General features: G+C 37.7%; 1 protein-coding gene across 1 annotated transcript; it reads right to left on the bottom strand.

The window, feature by feature from the left end:
- Window positions 1–230: 230 nt before the first annotated feature.
- Window positions 231–14,530, bottom strand: LOC104620451 (vascular endothelial growth factor C-like; the record flags this gene model as incomplete). The annotated part of the gene is made up of 3 exons (XM_010286679.1): window positions 231–382; window positions 12,750–12,940; window positions 14,317–14,530. Coding segments are annotated over 3 exons (557 nt in total), but the record flags the coding sequence as incomplete, so codon positions are not given.
- Window positions 14,531–21,900: the final 7,370 nt, after the last annotated feature.

Below are 21,900 nucleotides of genomic sequence, written 5' to 3'. Positions count from 1 at the left end.
TTCTTCATTTTTAAATCATCTAGCCCCAGTTTATCCATGGGGCAAAAATGTAATGTTACTTTAGTGACATTCTCTTCACGTAAAACAATATTGTCTCCTTTGCAAAATGCGATCTGCTACTACTACTGTGTAGTTCACCCACCTTAATTGCGAAAGCTTCCAGCAATACTTTAAATCAAATTATATAGCCTTGCCCGTAATGTGAAAGGAAAGAAGAGTCTCATACTTACTGAGTTTGTGTTGCTGGCAAGGAGCGTCTTATGATAGAATGAACTTGTCTGTAAACATCCAACTTCGACATGCATCGGCAGGACGTGTGATTGGCAAAACTGACGGTTACGGGTTTGGGGCCATGAGAAAGAGGCACCGTGATCTCAAACAGCTATAAAAGAGAAAGCAAAGCAAAGAACTTTTTTTTATAGATCAGTAACAGTACAACTGAAAATAATACAAGGACATGCAAAAAAAGCTGTAAGGAATTTAAGTTCAGGTTTTTGTTCTCTAGCATCATTCAGTGGCATATTCAATTATACTGCTAAATGATCATTATGTGCAAAATGAATACAAATAGCTATGGTATGGCAATTAGCATTTTTAGTGTTGAACCCTGTTACGTGCTTGTTTGCTTACTATAACATTTAAACTAACACAAAAGAGGAAAATGTACAAAGAACTCATTTTTCTAAAGGAAATTACTTCAAATTGGCAGCCTTTTAAAAAAATCTAAATCAGAACATTTGGAAGGTGCTCCAAAAAGTTGGGAAACAAGAATAATTTAAAAAGAGGGTAAGCTACAACCTAATACATCAGTTGCACAATTACAAAAGATAGTGTAAAACAGCAATATATTGGACTTAGATCAAAACATTTTTGGGTGAACAAGTTTTGAACTGCAGCATACTATATATTTGACTTTCCAGAATTTGTATCAATGCAAATTATATGGTTACCCTAACGGAATGCATCTTGAATGATTGATTTTTTTCCAAGATATTAAGAAATATCCACTATTAATAAAATAATCATGTATGTGAATGACTAAAATCCTAATTTTAGTGGGAAATGTAGCTCAACGGTGGAAGAGGACAACTTCAGCCATACCTTGTGGAAAAACTGAACATGTGGTAAGAGACAAACAGTGAGACTCATTTCAGTATTCAATTCAGGGCATCTCCTTTATCAAATTAAGAAGGCTTCACTGTAAGGCTCAAATCTCAATACTCTCCTGAAAAGTTAGTTAGGACAAATACTTTAGGTCAAAGACTTAAAACAATTTTTTGGTAGTATTTTTCATAGGGTAATAGTGCACTGTTGCCTTTTAGGCGTTTAGTCACTTTCCAAAATATATTTAAGACTATTTCTGCATCTTCTGGGGACTTGGCTACCTTTAAAAACATGGTCATTAGTTATTATTCCAGTTTCAGCTAATAAGACTGTATAACAAGACTTTGATTTTTAGCCGAGATCTATTTGCAACGCTTTTTTATAATCAACAACTTTATAGTATGGCATATAGGCAGCATGCAAATGTAATGAAAATACTGGTCATTTTAAATGATTCAAAATACGAAGTACATCTACAGGATGTCCTGGAAACAGTACCTTGCGCTGAAGTACGCAGGTGAGCCTGAGTACTGACAAGCAGGTAGGATGTATTCACCGAGTACCCGCAAGGTAAAAGGGCGCTTGTGTGGCCAGCAACAAAGTTCATGCTATTGATATACCTGAACTGTGCAACTTAAACCTAAACTGTATCAAGCATCAGCAACTCCAATAGATAGTATCTATCTTACAAAACACATGGTGACATTATTTAGTCACTGTATCTTTAAAATTGGGAGTGCCATCATACAAGAACTGAAATGGCAGAAGTGTATTTGCAATTTATTCTGTTACAGAAAATTACAATGCTGTTATTTTCGCTGCTAAAAGTACCACATCCCTAGTATTAGTTTTAAATGTGTTTTTTTTTTTTTTCCCCCCACTAGAATCTAAAAATGCAAACTGGTATATATTTACTTCTGTAGAAGGAAAACCAAAACAGCAAATAGTTTCCTGCATCTTCCAAATACGATGAAAAAAAACCTATTTGCCTAGGGAGCCACCATGGAAAGAGTTTCTCTTGTTAGACAGACTTCTAGCCAAAGCATATTAACATTTGGATTCTTGCTCCAGAGGCAAAATAAACAACACTTCTTAAAATTTTGGTCTTGAGTCATTAGTAAGATAAGGGTACAAGTCCACGCCTAGTTTAAAGTTTGGTATCAATAAAATTAATGCTTAAATCAATGTCTGCTTCTCTCAAACATAACTATCAGCAGATATACAACCAGGGTTTTCACTAAGTTCAACACAGACTTCTGGAAACAGACCTTCCAATCAATTTTTTTTAGACTTACAAACCTTTTTGGCTTCCAAATCCATATTGGCTCCTTTACCCTTATCCATTATAAAAGTTCCTTTAAATTAATCACAAAAGGCATTCTTACCATGATGCCTCATCCAAAAAGAGCAATAATCATAACACAGAGCAATCATTTTCATACTAATATTTTATATGAAAATCGCTTTATGTACTTATTCATAAGAAAGATGGGGACAGACTTTTTAGCAGGGCCTGTTGCAACAGGACAAGGGGTAATGATTTTAAACTAAAAGAGGGTGGATTGCAATTGGATAAAAGGAAGATGTTTTTTCACAATGAGGGTGGTGAAACTCTGGCACAGGTTGCCCAGAGAGGTGGCAGATGCCCCATCCCTGGAAACACTCAACGTCAGGTTGGACGGGGCTCTGAGCAACCTGATCTAGTTGAAGATGTCCCTGCTCATTGCAGGGGGGTTGGACTAGATGGCCTTGAAAGGTCCCTTCCGACCCAAAGATTCTATGATTTCTTTTTAAAATATCCACCTGTTTGAAGGCCATCGTAGGTTTTGTAATAAGCACAATCTAAATAGGAAATCGGAGAGGAGGAAGGTGGTGGTGTAGATAGGAGACAGAAAGGACCACGTTTATGAAAAACAGCTTTCATTTCTGCATACAGTACATATTTGAGAAAATATATGCCGAGTTCTTTGGATATGTGTTTTTTAAATATGGATCTTTAAACAGCTGGCAAAATTCACCTAGATATGCAGGACTTGTATCTTTGTTTTTTTTTTTTTTAAGAAGTTGTGCTTTTGGAAGGACAGTACAACTGTTGAGACCTCTGAAAATCTGGACAGCTAAGAATCTACAGATGAGAAAGCCTCTACCATATTAAATATCTTGTAAGAAAACTGATTCCTAACACACATATATGAATTGAGGGACAGAACAGAGTACGGGCTTAACTACACTATTAGACATGTAGAGAGAATCTTCTGTTTTCTCTGCTCTCTTATAAGACAGTATGAACTTAACCTCATGAAATTTAACAAGGACAAGTGTAGAGTTCTGCCCCTGGGGAGGAACAACCCCATGCACCAGTACCGGTGAGGGGCTGACCTGCTGGAAAGCAGCTCCATGGAGAAGGACCTTGGAGTCCTGGTAGACAGTAAGTTATCCATGGGACAGCAATGTGCCCTGGTGGCCACGAGGGACAACGGTATCCTGGGGTGCATTAAGAAGAGTGTGACCAGCAGGTCAAGAGAGGTTATCCTCCCCCTCTGCACAGGTTATCCTCCCCCTCTGCACTGGTGAGGCCTCATCTGGAGTATTGTGTCCAGTTCTGGGCTCCCCAGTTCAAGAGAGACAGGGAACTTTTGGAGAGAGTCCAATGAAGGGCTATGAGGATGATTAAGGGACCGGAACATCTCTTGCATGAGGAAAGGCTGAGAGACCTGGGGCTGTTTAGCCTGGAGAAGAGAAGGCTGCGAGGGGAACTTATCAATGTCTATAAATATCTGAAGGGTGGCTGTCCGGAGGATGGAGCCAGTTTCTTTTCAGTAGTGCCCAGTGATAGGATGAGGAGCTATGGGCATAAACTGCAGCACAGGAAGTTCCACCTCAACATAAGGAAAAACTTCTTTACTGTGAGGGTGACGGAGCACTGAACAGGCTGCCCAGAGAGGTTGTGGAGTCTCCTTCTCTGGAGACCTTCAAAACCTGACTGGACGCGTTCCTGTGCAACCTGCCCTAGGTGATTCTGCCTTGGCAGGGGGGTTGGACCAGATGATCTTCAGAGGTCCCTTCCAACCCCTATGATTCTGTGATAGAACTTGCTTTTCCAAAGCTGAAGTGAAAACCCACTATAGGGAGAACTGATAAAACTTAGTAACTGAAGATAAGTGTAATTCTTTGCATGGACCAAAATGCAGCTGACTAGAAAAAAGGGTATGTTCTCTTCCTCTGTTCTTGGAGTAGATTGATTTTCCATACTGCAAAGCGTAGCAGACTCCAGACCTCTAGAGGTGGCAGTGTAGGACTATTGCTACAGTTCCAAACCACCTGAAAGAGGTCCCTATCAGCCCAGCTGTCCTCCTGTTCAGCCTCAGGAGTACACCAAGAGAAATTTCACTAAAACACCTAAGACGTACCAATTTGTGAGCGGAAATGATGGTGAACATGAATTATCTTAGGCTACATTTATCCTTCCATTTAAACTGTGAAAGGTATTGGTTTAGACGTGAATATTGCTAACAACTCTTCCCATAAACACTTTACTGGTGCAATGCAAAAAAAGCCTAAACAATGTAAAGGTAGATGAGTTTCCTTGACCTCACTGAATTACCTTCAGTTTGTTCAGGTAAATTCTCTTAATAGGAACATGTTTTACATCACCCACTAGTAGCTACTGTTTATACATAAAGTAAAACAAAGCCAACTATTTATGTTAGAGATTATATTATATTAGGTATTACATTTCTAGCCCTCACTTTTGAGAAGTGCTTAAAATGGTACATGAACTAGCATTTTGAAAAAGAATACAAACCAGTTCTAGTTTCCTTAATGGAAGTGATGGAAGTGAAATACTGTGGTTGGAATTATTGATTTGTTCTTCCTACACTTTTTATTCCTCTGCACATGTTATTAGAATACCATATTCTGATGCATACTGAAAAAGGAGATATTTACTCTCTTCTGAAAATGAAAATATATCAAGAAGGGATTTCACAAGAAATAAATTCTTGAAAAGTAGTCTTTTACAGAAAACGTATTTAATACTCAGACTAATTCTGTTTAAATAATCTCTGGCATTTTGAAATAAGATCTATTCTAAAGAAAATCTACATTCTCCTCCCAGCTATGATAGCATCATCTCTAAATCCAATGAAGCTATTTAAATGAGTAAACTCTCAATATACATAAATTGGGTTTGAATTATCATCTTAATAAATCATTTCAAATTAGGTAAGATCTGACCTTCTTGAATGGTTTCTAGGTTTGTTAGAATCTCTAATTTATTTCTTGCTCATTTTCCTCATCCAATGGAACAATAAGCTCAACATCTGTTGTCAGTACAGGGTATGTTGTACATGGCAACATGTAAAAGCCAAATATCAATTGAGAAATCTACCATAAGATCTCTGTATGAGGCTGGTTCTTGACTCCCTTCTTTTCTGGCAACATTGCTAGTTGTGGGTACCAGTAATGGTACCCACATTGGCCATATGGGTACCTCTTCTTGGAGATCAGATGGCTTATATTTCTGTTTGATACCTCATTCAGTAAAGGATTGATTTTACTGTATTTTGAGAGGCCCAAATCTTCTCCCCCTTCGCAACTTCAAATCAGTAGAAATTGGACTAATTCATCACAGATTCATTAAGGTTGGAAAACACCTTCAAGTTTTTTAGTCTGGAGAAGAGGAGGCTGAGAGGAGACCTTATCGCTCTATACAACTACCTGAAAGGGGGTTGTGGCGACGAGGGTGTTGGCCTCTTCTCCCAAGTAACTAGCGATAGGACAAGAGGAAATGGCTTCAAGTTGCGCCAGGGGAGGTTTAGATTGGATATTAGGAAAAATTTCTTCACTGAGAGGGTGGTCAGGCATTGGAACAGGCTGCCCAGGGAGGTGGTGGAGTCGCCATCTCTGGAAGTGTTCAAGAAACGTGTGGATGTGGGGCGTTGGGGAATGGCTCCCTGTCCTCCCACCAAAAAACAGGGTGTAATACAGTGTTTGGTATTTGGGGAGGAAGATGAGGAGGAATAGAATCACAGAATCATTTAGGCTGGAAAAGACCTTTAAGATCATCAAGTCCAACCACCGACCCAACACCACCATGCCCACTAAACCATATACTGAAGCAAAATGCTATAGTCAATAGGGAAAAGACATGTCTTTAGGCATTGGCCCTTGGGCAGACCTGAAAGACAGACATTCAGGACTAAAGACTGCAAAGAACAAGCTTCAGTCCCCTGAAGAACATGAGATCCAACAGTAGTAGGGATTAGGGCAATTTTTTCAAAGTGGAAACCTTCTATGGGTTGCAGTTTTGAGAAAAATGTTAGTAATTATGCTACATTAAACAGCAAATGAAAGTACATTAAATGAACATTGCTAGAGTTAGAGGCAAGTACTCAAAAGTTAAAAGAAAAATTCAGACTCAACTTGCCCATGCTGTCCTGTACATTTGTGCTAGCAACACTGCACTGAGGTCAGGAAACCAGTGAAAAACAACCAAAGCAATACGGGATAGCATAACTAAAGACTATTATATATAATAAAACAAAACAAACCCCAAAATTACAGCCAAAGCTCTGCCCTAACCTCTTCCATATGAGCTAATATCATAAATGTAAGTCAGTAACATACTATTAATCTCAGCATATAACACACTAATGAAAGCTTTACGTAACTTAACAGCAGAAAAACTTACGTAGTTAATGCATTTCACAACAACTTAACATGTGCCACTCAGCCAGTCTAAGGCTATTTTGCCACAGAAACCCAGCTTGCAAGTCCTGCAGTCCTCCTCACCATTTCTAATATTTTTTTTTCAAAGCACTGTGTTCAGCCCTTGTTTCCTTAGGTCTTCGCCCACTATGATGATTGTCCATACCAACTTCCCCTCATTTCAGCCTAGCCAAAGTTTCCCTTTCAGCCAGTCAGCCCATGAAGCTTGATTTCCCTTCCCTCTTTTTGGGCTCCTTAGCATAATTTTTAGCATTCTGGCATACAGACATCTTGTCCCAGTTATTTTTGGATCAACCAGGTTCCTTCCTTCCCAACATGATAAAAGTGGGAGTATCAATGACAGGCTCTCCCTAGAAGATGGGATTTAGGTGCCCAGATCTGAAACTGCATCAGATTTTTGTTCAGCTCCAAGTTATAAAATGTTCTAGTTACAAACATATCCAAGTTCCATTTGCTTCTTAGGTCTTTTTTTAAACACTTAGAAGTATGCAGACTGTCTCAAAGATAACAAAACACACATTCCTAACGCAAACAAACAAGTACCATATCCTTTACCTAAAATAAGGGAACACAAAATTTTTTTTCAGAGGAAAAAAAAAAAATCCCAATTTTTGTTTTAACTGTAAAGCCATATACACTTCGCTCTCGCTCTGGTCTATGGAAAAGCAGAACCACTACTTTTGCTGAAGTTTTAAAGCAAAAAGCTAAAAAGTAAGACCACCACATCAAGCCGAGTCAGATATCTGGCAGACAAAATTTCAACCCCCACTGTTTAAAGAATAGCAAAGTTAGGCTGAGAATGACAATAAAGTTTATAATGGAATATGTTGGATAATCTTTCTGTTAGGCTGCTTCAGCTAGAGTTGCTTACTATTGAACAAGACTATGTGTGACTATAAATGTTTTTTCCCCACTTTTTTGTGTAATGAAAAAATTCAAGAGCCTTGTACAGCAAATGGCTTAAATGGAAATTTTGTGCTAAAAACATGACAGTCATTGGTACTATATGGATTTTTTAAAAAATAGTTTTGGTTGCAGAACATTTTTTTTTAATTATTTTTTAAAGGATATGTATTTCCTGTAGTTCCCATTGACAATTATCAAGATGACTTCATATCTGTCTTTCAACCTAGCCAAACTTGAAATGCTCATCTTCAAAAATGAAGGATGGCAGTTTTTCTTCATACGTTTTGACTACATAATTTGTAATAAGGTGTATTTTAGGCTTAATACTTAACCTTCATTCCACTGCACCAGCCAAAATTAAATGGCAGCATATCCTACAGACCCAAATGCCAGCTTCTTATGCTTGTATTTTCTGTCTCCCAGTACAGACAGGTATATAATTAAAGAACTTTTCAGACTAACACAAAGGTAAATGAATAATTAGATCACTTCTGCAATCTTGTGCGCAACTACTACAAACCTTTTTTTTTTTCCTGATTTTCATTCTTTTACACATCCATTTTTTAAATCCTTGGAGATCAGCGCATATTCTCTGTACTGTACTTCTCAGGTGAGAAGCACAGCAACAGGACACTGGGCAAAGGTGTCTCTGACTTGCTCTACCCAATCAGACTTGGCCTTTGGCAGTCCACAACCTGCAATTACTGTGATGCCAAGTGCACCAGTCCCCTTCTTCCCAACCTTGTTATTCCTTCGGCTATCCTTGCCAGAGCTGCGTGGTCCCACAGACCACACCACATAGTAGGCTCTTTTCAGTTCCCACACGGGCAGCACTCTTCTTCTATCCATTTATAGAGCTACAGTGGAGAATAGAAACAAGGGTAGGGCCAGAGTTTGGTCCACAATGTACAGCCCAGCGTGATTTTAACCTTAAAAAAAAAAAAGATATGTGTGTGTGTGTGTGTGTGTGTGAGATTGTGTGTGTATATAAATAAATAATCTAAGAGCAGCCAGGAATCTCTGAATGCTTGACCAAAAGCACTACCAGAATTCCTGTAAAAAAATTTTCCCATATATTTCTTCTCACTGATCCTTAGGAATGCATGTATTTTTGATTCATTGCATTGATAGCTCCTGCCTTTAGACTAGAAGAACTTCCTGCCGTACTTCCCAGAAAACTGTGGATTTCTATACAAAGTAATTCTTTGCTTCAAGTGGCTAAATTAATTTATTCAGTACTATCATCACCTGTGCCAATATCCATTGTATCAGCACACATGAAATTATGATGACCACTAACTTCTGAAATATAATCAGAACTTCTATTTTCATATCAGGCTGAGGGAAACTTATCATTCTAGATACTTCTGAAATAGAGGATTTATGTATGCTTTTTTCCCCAGATTTACATTAACTACACTATGTTCTTCTGATAGAATGTGATTTATTTTGGCAGGTTTCCCGTAAATTGATTGACTCTCAGTTTCCATTGCTTGTTATCTTTGCAATTCCTAAAGTGTCAGCCAAATATAACCAGCGTAACAGAGTGCAATGTGTCTAGAGAGATTTTCAAGCTAAAGATATAAGACTGTTTGATTTCAAAACTCTAAACATCTCTATACTGGAAAAAGTGAAAATAAGCTATTTGAGAAATGGTACATCATGATTATTTAGCTATCTAAGTTTATGAAAAAAATGGTATTTCAAGGCTTACGTATGATACAAGAACAGGTAACTTATCTAACGCATTACATATCTATTTAATATGCTTGGGTTCCTTATTCTATCTTTTTATATTTGAATAACTTTTTTTTCAGAAATTTTAACAAAAACCATTTAAAATTTATACTGCTGTATCTCCCACTATCAATAGTACTTACTATATCATTACAATCATCAGTTTAAAATAGAAAAATGCATGGGAAAAGGCATAATGGTAAAGCTGAAAACAACCGAAAATTCTTGTGACATATGAATCTCCAAATTGTGTAAAGGAACACCACGTACATCTCAAATATGGCAAACAATTTCAAGCTGTGAACTTGTTTCCTGTGAGAAAAGCTCCTCTAAATCTAATTCCAAACTGCTTGGAAAGATGTTTTCCCTTGAGGGACTATTACTGTAACCATGAAACAAGAAGATTTAGGACCTTTACATCAAATGATCTGAAAGAAGCCAAAAAACTGTCCATCCTGCCAGCCAAGGAGAATGGAATGAGATGGCTCTTTGACATTTGCTCGCTGCCTCTCTTCAACCTATATGCAAGTATCTATAGGTGGGGCATAAAACAGTACAGCTGAGGGACAGGCTGTTGCTACACCATGTAGTTCCAATTTTTGTAACCGCTGTTGAATTACTCATGTCGTGGAAACACAGAATAGCTGTTTGATTAATAACAAATTAGAGGAAAAGACCCAACACAACCACACCACAAAACCAAAACCCAACCAACCACCTTCCCCATAGACCTTTATCAGACAAGCCACCACTTACAAAGTTGGGCTATTGCAGTGTCACGGATCAAGGAGAAGAAAAAAATTTACTGCATTTTATGAATTAGCCTAGGGTGTCCTCAAATGTTTTCACAGACCTTGTACCACATCTAAATTAAGAAACTGTCTCATACCCAATCATGATTGTATAAACACCCTTTAGCAACTACAGAAACAGGTTTTGTGGAAAAAATGGTCTTAAAAGCAAAGCAGAATACTTTCCTATTTTTCTCTTAAGAAAGTTAAGTAGCTAGAAAGGAGGAACACAGCCCAAACTAGAGAACTATTGACCTCTCTCTGGAACATCACAGCATTCCACAAGCCAATCTGAGAACATCTGACCTAGTCCATTTTCCTAGCAATCAATGACTTGCTCCTCATAAAAATAATTTCTATGCTTAGCTCTTTTTAATTAATTTCATGAAAGCGGATATCAACTTTCTTTAGATTTTGATATCTGGAACCAATGTTAGAGCTTGCCCTCACAGTAAGACCTCCAGCTGAAAAGTTAATTTCCCCTTAAGCACTTCTTCTGCAGGGTGAACAGTATCAAGCTTATCTTATAGACTTTATGCACCAAAAATAAAGCTTCAAAAATGGTGACTTACCAAAAAACCAAAAAACCATTTGTTCTCATTTAACTCAGGATAATAAAAGGAAAACAGTAGTGAAAATAGGTGTGTAGGGTACCTGAATTCCACAGAAGGGTCTTGAATCCAATACTTTTTTCCTCCTAATTCTCATCTGATATAGGGCAAGCTGTGGTCACATAACTTTAAAAAGATTTGAGATGATGAAGAGATATAGCTATAGCTCTCTTCCTTTTTAAGGTTTTTTTTTTAAAACTGCATTCTGTCAAGGACCAGATAAAACTGGAAAGCAGAAGCAAGATAGAAAACTCAGAGATTAAATTGCTTGCTTTTACAGAATAGGTAAGAAAACAAAACAGTGTTATTGCTGCTTTCTTCTTTCTGATAAGTCCTTTAACATTTTTCTTTTCAGAGACTCTCAAATCTTTAACTACTCCTATAACATACCATCAGCAATGACATCAAGAACTTAAAAAAAGAAACTAAGTGCTAGTCTAAAGACTTTCTACTAGGCAAAAAAATTACTTCACTCAATACATACGAACAGAAAACTGAACAGAAAGGGATTATCTACCCCAAACTGACATGGTGCTCGAAGACCAGAAAATCTGTGCTAAATGCAACAACTCTCTCTGTAACTAGACCATCCTTTATTGAAGTAAGTTAAACTTTATAAATACTTTTAAAAAAAAATTATAACACGAAAAGTACATTTGCATCTTTAAAGCAACTGGAATTAGGACAGTTGTTTGTGGGACCAACTACAGCTTGAACAAAACCAATGTTGTGGTTTTCCTCATTTAAGCTATTTGAGTTACATTATTCCTGTGCTCTGTGGCTGTCTACCACTAGCTCACACTTAGGATTGAAAATTCAGACAGACAGATTTGGTGAGAAATGAGGACAGAAAATGTATTTTTTTAAAAAATAGGCTTTTTCTGTTTTCTTTACATCCCCTTTTCGTAATCCCCTCTCAAGAAGGCTCAGAGTACAAAGAAGTTTCATGATAAAGAAATGACATTTCCATGGGCTACAATTTTATAGTTTTACAGCTTTGCAGTTGTGTGTCTACCTTATAAACATGTACTGCATCTTCAGCTAGATGAATCTACTTGAAAAAGGAAGCAAGATTTACGCTAAAATTAGTTCTCTTCGAAGTACCATAAAGACGAGATAAAAAGAGAAAAAGCCCACAACCAACAAAAAACCTACCAAATACTGTAACAAAACCAAAATACCCAAAGAAAACGTTTTGAAGCATGACTATTTTCACATTTTTGGGGGAAATACTGTTGCAATATAATGTGATAATTGTTATAGCTACATAAAATAGAATAATGCATATATGCTTTTCCTTCAAAGGCAGCTCACAGGCTTAATGCATAATCTCTGCATACTCCTACCTGATCACTAGCCCTGAACCGGAAGAATAAAGAACATACATACACCTGAGGAAGATGCATTAGAACAAAGCAAATGGGTACATTATACTAATATCTCTTAATACAGTAAAGTTCAGTTCCTAAAAGGCTTTATTTGCATCATGTATCCTGTCTGCATATGTCCTAAAACAGTCTTTGCTAATAAAATTACAGGCTAGTTTTCCAGGGAGTGCTTGCCTCATACAGTAGGCAAATGGTAGATGCCAAAAAAAGGCTAGAATTTAGTTTCATGGAGAATCTGAAAACTGAGAACAGGACATCTTAATTTTTTTTTTCCCCCATATATATTTGGGGGGAAAAAAAGTGTTAAATGTTTTCTTCCAGGCAGTAGTCTCCTCAGCTGTTTTTCCTACGTATTTCCGATTTCCAACTCTGGAACTTACTTATTTTCCTTCCTCACAGTAGCAATAAGAAGGTTTAAAATATGCATGATCATAAATGAATTTGCAACGAGCATTTGGACTATAATAAGTGTGAGAACTTACTGTCTTGCTGATGTAATTTGTGCTGATATTCATACACTGGAGTCCTTCGCTATTGCAGCAACCTCCACATCTGTAGATGGATACACATGGGGGTTTAAAGAAGGTGTTTGTAGTTGCTCCAAACTCTTTTCCCACATCCACACACACTTCACGTGGCATGCACTGAGTTTTTCTCCATTCAGTATCAATACCTGCCAAGTTATAGGGAATTTCACGTGTTATATAGTAACTGTTCAAAAACAATACTCTCCTGCAGTAAATGAGTAGGATTTTTTTTTAAGTTTAGAACCAGAATGTCCATTGCTAGTCACACCCTTTATTCAGTGAAACACACATCTCTGTGTGTTAACTTCTAGCTACTTTTTCTTCTTCATAGGGATGTGACATACTGTCATGAAGCAGAAAAGTCACAGTGGAGTTAAAGGGAACCTAACAAAGTTGGGCAGATCTTAGGACATCCATAGCTAAAGCTGCACGTGTCCTTTCTCCTATGCCTGGAGTGAGCCCCACTTTGAGTGAAGTCTAAAAGTACTGCACATCTCTGCAAAGTAATCTTAACCAGTCCCACACAGTACTTCACTTGGATACTATATATGAAAAACATTCAATTTGATGCCTACATACTTAATGTGAAATTAGTTTGAATACATGTTTACTTTGTTAACTACAAGAGTATAATTTAAAGCAAAATGTTATTATTTAGCAATTATGTAGACCATATGATTTAATCTGAAAGGTGGTATTTGTGCCCAGATCTCACACACAAATTTGGGTAAACGTTTTACACAGTGTTACAGAGCCTTTTGCCAAATGCAATCTTACACTAAACAGCCCTGAGACTTGCAGCTGTACAGGCCCTTTATTATCTCCTGGAGCTAGTTTTTGTTAGGCAACCCAGTGAAAATGGAAATTTCACCTCCCTTAATGTCTCCATTAGGGTAGATGATTTTCAATATCATGTGAAAAAATACACCTCCTGCTATAACCCTTGTGTTCCTCTACCTGCAAACACTTGCTTAAACTGAAAGCTAATTATATTTTTATCCAGGCCATCTGAAACACTAGGGGGTATTGACATATTTGTTTCAAAGCTGTTTTTTTCCGATTGCAGCGTAACATCATGACAACTGCCCTCTTGTAACAGGAAAAAGCTACAAGTGGATTATTTGGCCTCCTAAAGCAGTAACATGAGAGAAGAAAGCATTACCAGCTGTGACGTAATTGCAGAAAAAGAGCAGAAACAGTTCAATGAATCCACTATTAGTACCCTCTTTGCTTTCTGCAAAATCATTACAGCCTCTACAAAGCAGGATTCCTTACAACCTGAAGACAAACACTTAACTTCTTGTATCTACTGAGCTAGGAAAGTAGTTTGTACCTTTCCTACAATGGATGTACCAAAACCAGCTCTGCGGAGCGATTTATTCCATTAGGCATTACATCAAATGGAACTATGGAGGTAGTTTAACTGACGATGCTTAGATTCTAAAATATTTTTGACACAACTGACAAGGCTTTGGATTTTAATTTATGATGCGTTAGAACGTGTTTTGTGTCCTGTACTTACTTTTCAGGATCTCTGCATTATAGTGTGCTGCGGCAAATTTCAGGGAATCATCTGATCTTGTGTCAAAGCTGGAGTGTTCCCTGTTGTGTTGCCAACCTCCTTTCCTCAATTGACATTTGAACATTTTCCAGTATTCTGGGTAAAGTACTGTCATGAGTTCATCCACACTGGACACAGACCGCAACTGCTCTTCCAGGTCTTTGCTTGCATGAGCCTGTCAAAGTAACATGCAAGATTAATTACTTTCTCTATTACACAAGGTTTGCTGGAAACTAGCCTGAAAAACAACTCAAACATTGTAAAATAAAGTTGTGCTCAAAGGGGTCCTCATTACAAAAACTGCTTTTGTCAGTCAATGCCAACAGTACCGTAACAAATACTGAAATATTTTGCTTCTGCTACTGATTCTTTATCATACTTGTAGTTGAAAACATGTACAAAAAAGGAGCTATAGAATTAAGCCTATACTAGTACAGTTTGCAGATTGAACAAAAAAAAAAAAAGGGCATTTTTATTGTGGAAAGAAAAGTTTTCATGATGGCTTCCTTGGGCAGCCTGTTCCAATGCTTGACAACACTTTCAGTGAAGAAATTTTTCCTAATATCCAATCTAAACCTCCCCTGGCACAACTTGAGGCCATTTCCTCTCGTCCTGTCACTAGTTATTTGGGAGAAGAGGCCAACACCCACCTCGCCACAACCCCCTCTCAGGTAGTTGTGAGTTGTAACCCACCTCAGCCTCCTCTTCTCCAGACTGAACAACCCCAGTTCCCTCAGTATCGCATACTCTTGAAGTAACACCAAATTTTTGCCCATTTTCCCTTAGTCCATGAAAATTGAAACACCCAGAAATGCAAACCCAGTGAAATTAGAAAAAAAGAAGAAAATAATTCTGTTATTTTGTACCTTTTCAGTGAAAACCTTAATAAGCAAATTCTATTATAAAGCACTAATCCTTAAGTCAGTAGGAGTCAAGGATTTTGGTACCTTTAAGAATCCAAACTGCACACTCCCTCATGCTAAGAATCTTAGCTGAAACTCTTCAGGGCTCTAAGCACTACACTGCTTAAATCGTTGTTTCAAGAGTAGCCTCAAACGCTGTGAGCCCACTTTCTTATTTGCTGGCTCATACACAAACTCATTGCAATTACATTTTCCTAAAAGACTCAGATTTCCATTCTAATTTCTCAATTATCTGGAAGATTCCTTTATTCTCTTAGATGCAACAACATATTGAACCAAAAGACTGCTGCTGTTCCCTGCCCAGCCTTCTCATCCAGGAATTGCTGACTTTCCAAAGGGAAGGGCAGGAAGGAGAAAGAAAAGTACTGAAGAACCTTTAGCCACCTTCTCAGCTTCCGTGGCCCTTAGATGGCAGTGTGAGACACAAAATACACTTTGTAAAAAGTGTCTAGCAACTGGCTGCAGACTCTCTACTGGTTAATACAAAACTGTTGCCCCTGTCCAAAAAACACCAGGCTGTAACGGTGTAAAACGTGTGTCTAAAACTAGAAATATGAAACTATACAAAATAAAATTTAAGATTCCTTATCAAACTCCACTATTAACGAAGAAGTCGTTCTTTTAATTCAGTGATTTTGAACATTACGTAAAACAACTAGTTGCGAACTAGCTCACCTGAACCAAAACTGCTCCTTGTCTCACAATAAACTAAAAGCGTACAAAATGGCACGTGCTGTTGCATCCACTTCCTGATCAGGTACCAAATCCACGAGAAACACCCCAGTAAGGCAGATTCACAGGCCTCGTTTCTGCAACTACAGAAGCCAAAGCTAATGCAGATTTCAAAGTCACTTTATACGTCAAAGTGTTATGGAGTAAAAATAAAAACCAAATGTTTTCACTAAAGCCTGGCCAACCACAGTATCACGACAGACTGCTTTGTCATGGGAGGTTTCATCAGTCAAGATATCAGTCTCAGAAACGCACTTATTCAGGACTTCATCTCTTTCCCTGCCTGCATAGCAAGGGTTATCTATGACCCAAGCCACCCAGCAAGCAGTATCTTGGGGCCTTGCCTTCAAACGCGTCAGAAACACAGAGCATCTTGCACCCCACCACCACCGCTCTCCTTGCGGGATACCACACAGGTTCTCAATCAGTGGGTCACAGACAACAGTCCAAGCTGAAGAAACAACCAGTTTGGCCACCGTCTGCTCGCTTTCATCTCTCTCCAGAGGTGAAAAGAGGTTGGAGTAGCCTCATTCCTGCCCGGCTGTTTCCTGAAAGCACCGCGCCACATGCCGCTTGAGTAATGGGAAGTGGGTCGCTGCACCAGCGCGGTAAATGCCGGCATCGCTGATGCGTGCCTGCCACACGACGGGAACACGCATGGCACAGTAGATCACAGCATGGAGGCAGCGTGTCACAAGGCTAGATCCCAGCCTGTTATGTAAAAGGCTGATGATTTCCAGAAATGGAAACTCTGTTTACCCATCTAGCAACTGATCCTAGGAGGTCCTAGCAAGCCATGGGGTGACATGGAAAAAGAATCCAACCAAAGGTTCACCAACCTTTGATGAATCCCTCAAAAAGCCGTGCAGCTCACTGTAGACAAAATGTTGGCTATTGCTGTTTCAGATATTCAAGGTACAGGCCTAGATCATCAAGAACTGGAACTCAAAATTACTTAGTTGGTAAGAAGCTGGGGTATGGAGCAGAAAACAGGTTATGTTTGTTAGAAATAATGTGTGTTGATGAAATCCTCTTCGGTCAGGAAATCAAGTCATGTCGTTTCCAGCTGGACAGAAAATTTGGTATACATGTATAAGATAGATATGAATAAAAGTGAAAACATGAAGAAATTAGTGGCTTTAAGAAAGTATTGTATCAAATTTAATAAAGTATTATTTTCAAATGCATTTCTTCCTGGACACTCCATGGGCCAGTGTGCCATGTACCTACAACATGAAGCGCTCACTTAATATGAATAAAAGGAAAACAATTTCTGGAGCAGATATATAAAATTACTTCCCCCCCCCCCCCCAAAAAAAAGATGAATCATCATTATTGTCTCTGCATTATTTTGTGCTTACTTTAATAAAGCCATTTGCTTGTAAAGATGGCTTCAATTCAAACATAAAAATACACTGTGGGAAACCAACTTGATCACTAGAGGGCTTTTGTTCTCCCCCTTCTCCAGATTTAGCAAGAAAGGGAGAAGGAAATCCATACATGTATACTAAATACAGTACACGCAATGCCCAGAGTTAGGGAAAAAAAGAATAGAAAATATATGTTGATTTTTCAATATGTTTCCAATTTTACCTTGACACACAGATCAATGATCTCTTCCTGGTATATTCCCTGTAAGTCTATGAAAGGCATGTATTTTTTAACTGCAGCAAATTACTCTCATCTGTGTCAAACTGCTTAAAGGAACATATGTGTAAGGAGCTTGTGGACTGATTTCATTTTGTACAACAGTCAAACTTTATTGTTGACATGAACATAAAACGAAATCTTCTGTTCTGGTTGATTAGAAGAGTATGTCGTGCATACAGCAAATGCATCAGATCATTAAGGATTGTCAAAAAGAGTGTCTAAATGTTTAAGAGAGGAATACAACTGCTTCTGTAAATATAATAGTTTGTCTGGCAACATTTTTTATTTTGTCCAAATTTTGGTTAATTTCACAAAAATATACCGTCTCAGTCCCTACCTTCTATTCCAAATTCTTTACTCTTTCTTAATTGTGCATTGGCTTTTAGTGTAGGACACCGAAAAAAATTTAAAACCTCAAAATGGTTTTGCAATGGAAATCTAGACTTCAACACCTATTCAGAATTTATGACAAGACACAAAGAAAGTAACATCAATGAAAAGGTACTACAAATCAGAGGAGCTATAAGTTTTCATTAATCTTATGCAAGTCCAGAATAGAGAAGTTTAGAGAGAAACAGTGTTTGTAGATGCAATTACTGTCACCAAGCTAGTTATTCCCAAATGTAATCTTAAGCTTAAACAAACAAACAAAAACTCCCAAATAATTGTTCTATTGTCTGAAAGTAATATAACATTAACAAATGTTGCGATAAGAGAAATTCTACAACTTTCAGGACCAAAGTAATCTTTTGATAAATGTAAACAGTCCACTGTTTTTCATATAATCAGTTGCAGTGCACTCCACATGAAATCCTGAAAACAACTGCTTTATACGAAAGTCAAATTTTTTTTTTCTAAAATGAGTTTTCCACATGAAAACCAACTGCTTTAATGTTTTACTGGCAAGACATACTGGGATCTATATTCTACTTTGAGAAAGAAGCAGCAAATCAGTATTGTCAGTGCCTGCAGAGGAAGTTTTCTCTGTCCCACGTTTTCTATTTTCATTGCTCTTTTAAGTCAGTTAAGGGATTGGGGTTTATGCCTGCCCCCCCCCCCTTTTTTTTAATACCACCACTCCCCTTCATCAGTGTTTATCTCTGTCCTTTGGTTTGCCATTCTACTGGTTTTGTCATTTTTAGGTATTATCAACGTTGACCTACATGATCACCTAAAAAAGCTACAAGCTATATTCTGGAGAAAGACTAAACCTTTGACTAGCCAATCTCTACAAAATGATAGATAATACTGAGGAAAATAACAACTTAAAAATACAAGAACAAATGGAGAACACAGTAAAGACAAGCTTGCTTCATTTCACATCTTCCATGTTATTTCCCGAGGAACAGGGGAAACGTCAAATACACATATAAATAAAACAGTAAAGCTTGATGACAAGCACAGTCTCACTATTATTTATTTAACTTAGGAACATTTTATCCTTTACTTATGTTTTTCACAATGTGGCTTTCCATTACATGGTATGTCCAGTTTTTCATAAAATTATCGTTTTCAAGGGGAGGGTCAGAATACCAAATAAGCTCTGTATCCATTAACAAAATCAAATCTATAATAGATTTTCCACGCATTACATTTGTCTTTCACATGTCCCCAGTGTCTGCCTCCATTATTAATAACAAAGGTCAGAACACTTAATATTTGGCAGCACACTTGACACATAATTGATGGCGCAATGTACTATAATGGTACTATATGCATCTGCTCCAGTTCTAGTTGTCAGCGCATTTCATTTTCAAGCATTTTCTTAACAATTCTTAATAGAAAAATGCTGTCTATAAACCTCTCCACTTTAATATGCTTATATTCTGTATTTACTGACTGAAATGTATTAAAAATCAAGTAGTTCAATCCAAACGTCGAAACAGTGTGCAGACAAATGTGTATTAATAGGCAAGAAAAGTATGTATAAACAATTCACATATTTTATTGTTTTTAACGTACTTCAGTGCTAGTTTTTCAGAAGCAAATGCCAGTAAAAAAAGAAAGTATCCTAACATCTCAGCCATACTCAATAATTAAATTCAACTTTTTTGTCCCCCTCTACAATCATGCTAGAACAGCTCTGATTTTGATCTTATATGCACCAGTTTGTCACTAGTAAAATTGAATGACTGTCTGCAGTTGCAAATTTTTAAGTTACCATTGAATATAGTAACAAAACAGTGCCTTACAGAAGTGAAACGGTAACAGTGAGCATGATTTTTTATTTCACGTTACTTTAAAGAAGTCGTAAGACCAGTGCAGTTAATTTGAACTAAATCAAAACATCATGAGAACAGCAGAGAGACTGGAATTGGTCTCTGTTCCAAAGAGCTTACAAAGCACACCAGACAAACATAAAAAGTAAGAATGAAAGTATAAAATAAATAAAATGGTCTGAATTAAATTATACTTTAAGTGACCTCTATCTGTACAAAGCAGATTGGCAAGGAAAGATAAACAAGTTTGAGGAGAGATTTGAAAGAGAATTTGTTAAAAAGGAAAAAAACCCACACATTGGGTATGAGGATAAGCTTACGATTGCAGAAGTTTCAGTTCTATATTATACATCACATTTTTATCCAGAACACTTTTGGAGAGGAAGATGTATAAACTGCCAGAAAATCATCCTAGACTTATATTATTTAATATTGCTCTCCTGTTTATAAGTACAAGTACTTAAGCTGAGGTAGGTAGTGTAAAATTTCCATTTTTTGTGTGTCAGCATTTTCCAAGTAATATTTAGATATTCTTAGAAAATGCTGAAAAGCATATCTAAGATTATAGATTTGCACAAAGGCACTTACGTTATGTCCTTCAGTCAAACATTTAGCTGCTGCTGAGGTTCTTAAACACTCTTCTTAGCTGTGCTTATTCCTCAAGTACCTGCATTCCTGAATGGTTCTCAACCTTCCCTAATAAAATGCCAGTACTTTCATGCATTCAATGGGAATTACTTATGAAAATACCCTTTTTTGATCTGAGTCTCATTTCCTTAGGAAGCAGAGAGAGAGGAAAAAAAGTCATTCTAGTTGCTTTCTAGAACAACTCCCTGCTCTGCTGCCTGGTTTCTTTAGAAGGTCATCTTAGATGGCCAGATCTCCCTGGTTTCTATGAGCTTGGGCCATTAAGACTCTGCTGTAGGTAATATGGTATCTGATACAATTACGAGATGGTAATGCCAGTGCCATGACAGAAATCCATACCATCTAGACAGTCATGCACATGCAAATAAAAAAGGATAAAGTTGTCAAATACCATTCCTGACCATAATAGAAAGCAAGCAGTTTTGAGAAAAAGCATTGGTAGCACCTTAGCCAGACACTGAATGTCTGCTACTTTTTTTGAAGAAATTTTACAAGTAGATTATAGTAACAGAAAAGGCGTTGTTCTCACGCACTTCAGCCTGATCTTTGAAATTTGCATTGTTCCACAGCAATAGTCTTCAAAAAATTTGTGGTCATAAATCCCTGCAGACTATTTCTAAGAATACAGCAAGTCATAATTGCAAAATAAAATACAAAAATCAAGCCGGTTATCAATAGACTCAATTCACTATTCAGGAGCTCGCACTAGATGAGCCCACAAAGTAAAGGTCAAAGGCTACAGAGCAGTCATGGAAATCTGTGGGATAACCATTTGCTGTTTAAGTGCAGCTGCATCTGGATTCTTTAATTGGTTCAGAGACTCATAGTGAATCTTCCAGCTAGCATTATAAATAGATGGGGAATCAATAAGGATTTGGATTATTGCTGGCGAAAGGTTTACATCTGATTAAATCTTGGAGACACCAGGCAGTGCAATCTGTACCAGAGGAGATTTGTGTGTTATTTTCTTGGTCACCCGCAGCTACAGCAATCAGTGGTGACAAATGCGAGGATGACTGTGACTAGGTGCATGACCAGAAGAAAGAGAGGGTTAACCATTTGTAAGTAAAAACCATTTGTAAAGTAAAAATAGAGGACGATATTTTGATGATTGCTTGGTTATCAAGGTGGCTAACAGACACGGCGATCCGATGGAAAGGAGACGTAGCAGCACGAGAACATCAGTGCCCTCCTGCAGCCGGCGAGGCTCTGGGGCCAGTTGTGTATGCGCTGGCTGCGAGGCATCTGGGTTGATGCCACACTGCAGTTCTGAAGAATTTGACACATTATAAAAACTATGTGTTCATTTTGAAGACTTTTAAGCAACTTTTAACGAACACTGAGGAAAGCCAACCACACGATAATGAAAAAAA

This window comes from Phaethon lepturus, unplaced genomic scaffold, assembly GCF_000687285.1.
Source record: "Phaethon lepturus isolate BGI_N335 unplaced genomic scaffold, ASM68728v1 scaffold1770, whole genome shotgun sequence".
Taxonomy (NCBI): Eukaryota; Metazoa; Chordata; class Aves; order Phaethontiformes; family Phaethontidae; genus Phaethon; species Phaethon lepturus.
The sequence above is the reverse complement of the archived record's forward strand: the minus strand, read 5'-3'. Positions and strand labels throughout refer to the sequence as shown.